Source organism: Bicyclus anynana, chromosome 3 (genome assembly GCF_947172395.1).
Source record: "Bicyclus anynana chromosome 3, ilBicAnyn1.1, whole genome shotgun sequence".
Classification (NCBI taxonomy): domain Eukaryota; kingdom Metazoa; phylum Arthropoda; class Insecta; order Lepidoptera; family Nymphalidae; genus Bicyclus; species Bicyclus anynana.
The window spans coordinates 18,491,607-18,500,678 of record NC_069085.1 but is presented as its reverse complement, the minus strand read 5'-3'; the positions used below and the strand labels follow the sequence as shown (position 1 = coordinate 18,500,678).

The 9,072-nt window shown below is 36.4% G+C and overlaps 1 protein-coding gene across 1 annotated transcript; it reads right to left on the bottom strand.

Moving 5' to 3' along the window:
- Positions 1 to 425: 425 nt before the first annotated feature.
- LOC112049337 (succinate--hydroxymethylglutarate CoA-transferase-like) lies at positions 426 to 7,090 on the bottom strand. Its single transcript, XM_052891296.1, is given in 7 exon segments — positions 426 to 1,240; positions 2,008 to 2,144; positions 2,850 to 2,970; positions 4,636 to 4,643; positions 5,175 to 5,983; positions 6,105 to 6,282; positions 6,635 to 7,090. Coding segments are annotated over 7 exon segments (1,680 nt in total). The 5' UTR covers positions 6,978 to 7,090; the 3' UTR covers positions 426 to 1,156.
- Positions 7,091 to 9,072: the final 1,982 nt, after the last annotated feature.

The following is a 9,072-nucleotide window of genomic DNA, read 5'->3' as shown; positions in this document are numbered from 1 at the left end:
TTATTATCAACCTATTAAAATAAACATCAGATCAATTGAAAAATGTCATCTACCTACTGTATGATATCCACCAGCAGGCACCGGGTTACATTTGTTACATAGAATCTCAATTTCGTATGTCATCTTACAAGTAGCATACATCAAAGATAGTGAATTAGCCTGCTACCCTCTCGACACCATGTTGATAACCTAAAAACCTCCATATTGTACAAAGGAGCCATACAGTTCTTCTAGTTAATTATAAAATATACCAAATATATATACCAAATCTAAGCTCGTTTTTCTCAGAAAATAAGGGACTCTTGTTTGTGAATTTGGGTGCGAAACTAGTCATCATGTCTGATGATGTTAGTGATAAAACGTGCTCTCCGAGGCACGGGATTGTAACACCACCACATAAGAAAGAGACTAAATAATAACGAAAGTAAATTTTTATTTATTTATTCATTCAATATTTTGACTTAACACTTAATAACATTTTATAACAATAATTATTTCAATTATTAATCTATTAGTTAAATATGTATTTAATGACTGGGTCCACATAGAGGTTCCAATTTACCTGACTTTCATTCAATTAATTTAGCATTTCATGAATACCCATGAAATGCTACCTAACATTGTGATACTGCAATTTTTGAGAAATATTTACCATATTTTTTAAATAAATGACCAATATTCCTGATCTCCTTCAATTAAATTGTTTCGAATGGGTAAGACAATAGGCTAGCGGGCATGGATCGAACCCCCACCTCTCGGTGATGAATCCGGCCGGTTTACCACTGAGCTATTAACGCTTCATTAGATATAATTAGTCTACTTTTGGAAGTCTGTTTGGATTTCTAAATATGAAAATTGTTAATAATAAAATAATGATCTCATTACTATAGTCACACAGCTGGGCCCGCGCCTCATGGAAAAGATATATGCAGCTCAAACCCACCACACTATTTACAAACAGTCAAACATTAACAAATTCATCATCATCGAACGCGGTTTTTAACCATTTATCACATTAGGAGGGCCTGATTTTTCAATCTCAAGATCAACTCGTGTGTTATGTTATTTTATTGTAGTTCAGCGATTTTGGGTGATATTTAAGTATGTTATCAATTAATAAGGTAATTATAATTAAGTATATAATATAATATTTAGTTTAGCTGTCGGCCGGTGGTTTGTCCGGCGGTGCGGCGGGCTGCGACGGCTGCAACGTTATTGATGCGGTTTGCTCCACTGCTTCCTGACAAGGCAAATCGAACCATTCTTTATTCATCAGAATTTACATACCCAATCATTCATCTAACGACTAACTGTATGCAAAAATGCATGTAACAATTAAGTTAATTAAATTGAAATGAATTTAAAAATTAAAATACTCGTGGTAGACCGGGTCCAGTGAGGTTTTGAGTGTACATGATCTGAGGACCGCATTGTGTTTACAGTTTAAAACTTTTTTTTTTTATTCTTTACATGTTAGCCCTTGACTACAATCTCACCTGATGGTAAGTGATGATGCAATCTAAGATGGAAGCGGGCTAACTTGTTAGGAGGAGAATGAAAATCCACACCCCTTTCGGTTTCTACACGGCATCGTACCGGAACGCTTGGCGGCACGTCTTTGCTGGTAGGGTGGTAACTAGTCACGGCCGAAGCCTCCCACCAGCCAGACCTGGACAAATTAAGAAAATCTCAATCTGCCGGGGATCGAACCCAGGACCTCCGTCTTGTAAATCTACCGCGCAACCACTGCGCCACGGAGGCCGTCAAAACTTAGAAACGTATGCACATTACGATTCCAGGAGGTTTCGGGTCAACTATTTTGTTATACCCATAGTCCCCCATCCCCTATAAACGTATGATTTGTATCAGTTTTATTGCTTGTTTCATCAAGATAATACAAAATTTTATCTTCCTCAATCCTTCCATTCTGAGAAGAGACTCTTGCTCAACAGCGAGCCGAAAAGCCGGACGCATGCCTAGAAGGGGAGGTGTGGGTAATATGGATACCTCCACTGCAGCGCTGGTGCTGGTTTGCTGCTTCTTCCGCCGGTGCTCCACGTGGCCGAAGCAGTGCTCGCACTCGTCCTCGCTCTCCTCAGAGTCCGACTCACCGAATCGACGCGGTTTCTCGTATATACAGCAACCTGAGTTTCCGACACGAAAGTTAGCATCCCTCATCATACTTGATCTTAAGTGATGGAGTTTACAACGTTAGTGGCGTAGCTCGCCTTGGAGGGGCCCTGTTTCAAAACAAGATGGGGGGCCCAATATGAAGGGTAGAAATTTCTTAAAACAAAAAGATGTTTGAACAACCTATATGAACCTTTGAATATACGGGAGTTCATGGGTTCTTCAAACCAATGTAGATTGTGGGTTACATTTTACTTATTTTTGCTTTCGCACGTAAGAGGGGGCCGCGTATCATTGGTATTGCTGATACGGCGGTAGCTACGCCCCTGCTATTTGTTCAAGTATAATTTAACGTAACGATTTTCTCAAAGTCCAAGTTTGTTCATCATAGGACACTGGTATGGAAACGTGTAATAAGGCGACAGCGTCTTTTACAATTCCAACTAGTATTCGAAGGTGATCATTTGCCTGTACCTATAGAGTACATAGAGTCCAATTGGAAGGAAACTGGCCACGATAGCCAAAGAGACTCGATTCCCATCAGTTACGGATTTTTTATTATTACATATATATTTGTCAAATGTACCAAGGTACTGGAATGGAATGTGCTGACGGCTCGAGATCGTTGTGCTTGGAGGTCCATGCAAGAGGCCTATGTCCAGCAGTGGACGTCCATCGGCTGATAAGGTAATGTAAGGTAAGGTCAAATGTAGACTTACATTTGGACTTCTTTTTGTTCATGTGCTCATTGTCAACAGTGTCCTCTGTCCACACCACCTTCTTCCGCGGCGGCGCGCGCGTCGGCCGCAGCGTGATCACCGCCACCCGCTCCACGGACTCCTGGCGGACACACGTGGAATACATCATACCGATCATACCGTGATCGAATCAGAAATGAGGAGATCCGCAGAAGAACCAATGTCACTGACATAGCTCAACGAGTAACGAAGCTGAAGTGGCAATGGGCGGGGCACATAGTTCGAAAAGCCGATGGACGTTGGGGAGACTGAACAAACAAACAGTACAGTTTTTATTTAAACAGTAACTAAATAAAACAATTTTTTCTTAACATTCTCTATACAATTTACTTTATATTTAATTTATTATTTAATTTGCTGACCAGTGGGTGCTAGTTCACCCCCTTTCACCCTTTTGTCCATTCCTGAGTTTCTAAAAGGTAAATGACCCTGGATGACAGTCACACTTGGGCATTGTTACCCTTCAGATCACAGTCAAGTGCATCATATCCTAATAAAGATAATACTATCTTATCTGATAAACTTGTAAGAAAAATAAACAGCAAATAAATGTTTTGTTTCTTTTTATATCATAAATGTAACATCTTAGAATACATATGGGCCTCAGATTTTAAAATACCTTGCAATGGAATAATCATGTTAACATCTCTTGAGCTATTTTGTCGCTTATTCCTTCTAGTTCTTCAGTGGCTATGGATAAAGCTGAACTTTGAATCATAATAATAACAACATCAGCCTATTATAACAGCCTACAAACGGGCCAGGCCGCATCATCCTACTTCTTATGAATAAAATGATGACTTTGTTCTTTGTCAAGTCTTTCTATGCTTGCATTAATCTTTTGTTATGTACTATTTTCATATTATTGCACAATGGCTTAATACTTACTAATATAAAAAAGCTGAAGAGTTTGTTTGTTTGTTTGTTTGTTTGATTGAACGCGCTAATCTCAGGAACTACTGGTCCGATTTGAATAATTCTTTCAGTGTTAGATAGCCTATTTATCGAGGTAGGCTATAGGCTATATATTATTCCGGTATTCCCACGGGAACGGGAACCACGCGGGTGAAACCGCGCGGCATCAGCTAGTACAATATAAAAACATCACAAGGTCTTTCTTTCAAGATTTGCATCATTAAACAAGGTCATATATTTTATTATTTGGTACTAGGTACAACAGGTAGTTGTGGGATGATGTGTTAACAAAAACAAAATGAGAACTTGTATTATTTATTCAATCATAATATAAATAACTGTTACAATTTTTGTTAAAATGTACTTGTATAATATAAATATACAAATTGTATATATTAACTGTAAGTACTATATCTAAATATGTAAGGAGAAATATTAATTTCAATAATAATAATAATAATAATAAAAAGCCTTTATTCAGAGTTCGTATATACATTCTGTTTGTCCCCTAGGACAAAGGCCTCCTCCAAACTTTTCCACAACTCCCTATCCCTTGCAGATTTTGCCCAGTTGCCTCCTGCCACCTGTCTTATTTCGTCCGCCCATCTCTGTTTTGGTCTTCCTCTTCGCCTTTGCATATGACCTGTGTACCATTGCATGAACGGTCATGCAATTAATTTCAATATTTCTAGTTAAATATTGCAATGTTAATTAAATATTGTAGTAATATAGTGTTTGATTTTACTGATACTTTAAATGTGTGAGCTCGTGCACCATTTATTTTATAGATCAACATAATCCTGGGAGCATTTAAAATACATAGATGGCAAACTTCGTAAACTCCGCTCCATTGTGCAAGTCTTCTCATATTGCATTAATGTTATGTTATGTTAGCTTATAGAATAAAAATACTCTCAACTTTGTATGTAGACCTCAATATGTTGGAGGTAAATTTATTTTTAAGTTATTTCTACATAAATATATGATTCTACCGCCACTTAGGATTAAATACTTGAGTAATTTGAATTGAATAGTCAGGGTTCACCTAAAGGGTACAACATATACATCAATATAATTCTCCTTATCAGTTTGCTAACAAACTGTAATAATAAACATACTGTATATTTGAATATGATTATTCTGATAAAAATATTTAATAAACTTAGTCTTTGTTTGTTTACTTAATACAAGAAGTTACATTTATCTCAGCACATTATAAAGTCCTTATTATGTCATAATATATATCTGATATATTAAACATTTAAATAAGAATGTCAGACAACACCATTAAGATTTACAAAAATTCCATATTTATCAATTAGTAGTAAATAATCATTAACCAAAATTTTCATATTTTAAAAAATATTTTACTTATATAATTAATATTTAAAATTTCATGTTATTTGATAACCTTGTTCACAAAAAGTCCTTCAATTTTAGCATCATGATAACCCAAGAAGTTGGACAGAATATCCTTTGTATGTTGACCCAACAAAGGGGGTGCAATTCTAGCTGAATTCCCACCTTCAGAATACACAGTAGGAGGTGCAACTGTCTTAATTGTACCAGCAGTAGGGTGTGGTAACTCTTTAACCAAACCAATCTCTTTCACATGCTCATCGTCAAACACATCATGCATATTATTTACAGGTCCATTGGGGAAAGAGGCATCTTTGAATATCTCCGCCCATTCCTTTTTAGTTTTAGTTATTATAACTTCACTTATAATTCTGATTATTTCATCACGGTTTGTAACTCTGGCAGCATTATCTTTAAACCGTTTATCAGCGATTAGTTCTTCTTTGTTTATCAGTTTGCAGAAGTCAGCAAATTGTGCATTTGAGCCTGTCCCAATAACTATGTCACCATCTTTGGCTTTGAATCCTTGGTACGGCACAAGATTAGCATGGGCAGTACCCCATCTTTGACCTTCTATGCCACAGTTTAAATATATATTTGCAATATTTATCATACTGGATATCTGAGTAGAGAGTAAGTTGCAGTCTATTTTCTGTCCTTTCCCTGTTTTGTTTCTGTAGTATAAAGCTGTCATGATCGCACCAAAGGCATGAAGACCTGTGGTGACATCTGTAATTGCTACTCCAGGCTTTACTGGGTTCCCGTTTCTCTCACCTGTGGCATTTAATAAGCCGCCCATTGCTGATGCAATCACATCATAGCTAAAAACATATAACTTTAATAAATATTTATTACAATGTTTCTAAAAAATAAAATATAAATAAATATTTTAAGCACATAGGCATACACCTATGTCTACGTAAAATAATGTATTATCCTTACCCAGGCTTTTTCCTGTAAGGCCCAGTGGGTCCAAAGCCAGTGATAGCACAGTATATTATTTGCTTGTTGATCTCCTTCAACTTATTGTAGCCAATATCAAGTTTATCCAGTTTCCCCGGCAGAAAGTTCTCCACAACAACGTCACATTTCCGTGCCAAGTCATAAATTATTTTCTTTCCTAAAATATTAACATATTTAGTAGTAAACAATACAGAAAGTTACAGTCCAAATTAATGTCTCCTTTTGTGATATGATAACAACAAAATTAAACTAGTAAACTCTGAGACACTGAAGTAGTCTTAAAATTTTTCAAATTTTCCTATATAAAGAAACATATTGTTCAAAGAGTGATTTGTAGGTAGATTTCTTACTATTATTCATTTAATTTAGTTAACAGTTCTAGTAAACTATAATACAAAAATTAATAATGCTTTTAGTCTGAGCTTAATAGAATTGAATATTAAAAATTTTAAATAATTAATTAAACATTTCATTTGCACAAAGAATATTTTTAATAAGTCCATCCTTACCTTCTAAGCTTTTGAAATCAATACAAATGCTCTTCTTATTTCTGTTCACACTCAGGAAATAGTAAGAATCAGATGTATCCTTGATAAACGGTGGTCCCCACTTCCTTGCCTCATCTCCATCTAGACTCTCGACTTTCATTACATTCGCGCCCAAGTCTCCCAGGGTCATAGTGCAAACAGGACCAGCGACTACGCGTGTAAGGTCCAACACGTTAACATCGTTGAGCAAACCATCGGTTTTAGACGAATACTGCAAACTTTGGGCGCGTAAAATCAAACTTGGTGCTACAAATATATTTTTTGATGATAAAACGCGAAAAGTTGCTCGAGCTACGACCCCCATGACGAATTTTCAACGCTAAGTGACGAAGAACGATAGAAATCTATGTTTACTTTTACTTAACGCTGCGATGTTACGTGTTTGTAGGCGTCGGTGCGTATGAATTATTTAATACGCGGTTTGATAAGGTTCCTTGTTACTTACCTCTTGTGTCTGCGGTGGGACAGTCACCGCTGCGCTTGTAGTAGCCATCTCTTCAGATCGTAACCGCTGCCGATCGCCCATTTAATGAATGGTACGATGTAAAACTTGTTTCATGTGATCACATTACACGGAATATGTAAATAATGACGTCGGCTAATCGGCTGACTGGTTTATCAAACAGTCTTTAAATTAGCAACAAACAACAAATTTACACAACATGGTAATGGTATAGGTATTTCGTGACAAATCACGATTATTTTCACACTACAAAACCACAAAACTCACAAAAGTCAAAACATACATCAAATTTGACAAGTCACAGTGACAATGACAATGACATGACACTATATTGACAGTTTATTTTTTAATTTGTAGAATTACCTGATTAAGGTTCTTACTTTTTAGAACCTACTGGTAGGTAGCAGACACAGATTAAATGGTAGCAGATGATTTCATTACCTACATTTCTGGGACGATTCGTATTTCTTACAAATTAATATTATATTTTTGCTTTCTAAAATCAATATGTTATGCAACTGTTTACACATTTACTTTCACAGTATTAGTTTTAAAATAATAAGTAGATCACGTAAATCACATTAAAATAAAATCATGATTTCTTATGATCTTGTAATCTTTGTAAATATTAGTCATTACTAGCAGAACACTTATGTAACTGAACTGAATAAGCTTTAGTTTTGTATGAAAATAAGAAGATTCTTATTTATAAAATTAGTGGACGCCCGCGACTTCTTCCGCGTGAAATTTAGTTTTTCACAAATCCCTCGGGAACCATGGATTTTTCCGGGATAAAAAGTAGCATGTGTGATAATCCATGCTATAATATATCTCACTACCAAAATTAAGCTAATTCGGTTAAGTAGTCAAGGCGTGAAAGAGTAATAAACATTAACATTAAAATCATCAGTTTTCGCAAAACTATGGATTTTTTCGGGATAAAAAGTAGCCTATGTGTTAATCCAGAGTAAAATCCATTTCCATTCCAAATTTTAGCCATATCGCGTAGTAACGGCGTAAAAGAGTAACAAACATCCAAACATACATCCTAACATCCATACAAACTTTCGCGTTTATAATATTAGTAGGATACTTAGACCATGGATAGTAGGAAGTAGGTTATAGTTTACCCAGATATTTTTCGGGTCTGATGAATCTACGCTTTGGCCGTGGGTACTCGTACCATAGTACCCAATGAGCCGCCAAAATTTTAATGCCATGTAATTTAGAGTACTTAATAAGCAACCGATTACTAATAAATCGTTACGAGTATATATTTAAGTAGGTAATTGTATTGAATTTATTCTAGAAATTATTTCGTCAAGAGTAAAGACATAACCGAACCAATGGCGGCGGACTATCAACGCAACGAAAGAGAGCGATATTTCCGGTTGCGTTGCTATTGGTTGACATTTGTCCATTTATCATAATATCGTTTAGTTTAGTTGATATTCATCGTTTAGTTTAGCTACAGATATTAAGATGCGGGATCAGTACCAGGTTTGGCTAATCAAAAACAAGCATTGGGATTTATATGCTTCCGCGTCTCGAGGAGCACATAAAGCCGTAGACCCTATGTCTGATCTCTTTCCGGTCGATCTGCCGTTCTATCGGTATGTGTGAGTGACGAAATGGACACATATTGCACCTGTGTTTGCGCACACACTTGTGCATTAAACTATCTGCATATCATCCTCTCATCCCACTGGCCTATGTCGTGAGGGAGGAATACGAGTAGATAGTGCACCAGTGCACGCACATTAAAATATCTCGTGAATATCTCCTGCCATTCGGGAGAACTTTATTAATATGCCTAGTTTGTACTAAACATTAATAATATCGGCCCCACTCTCGTAAAGTAGGTATGAGTGTATCTTCTATAGAAGTGCTCGGAGATCGCAAGAATTTATTGGAATATCTCCAGGCGCGTACCGCC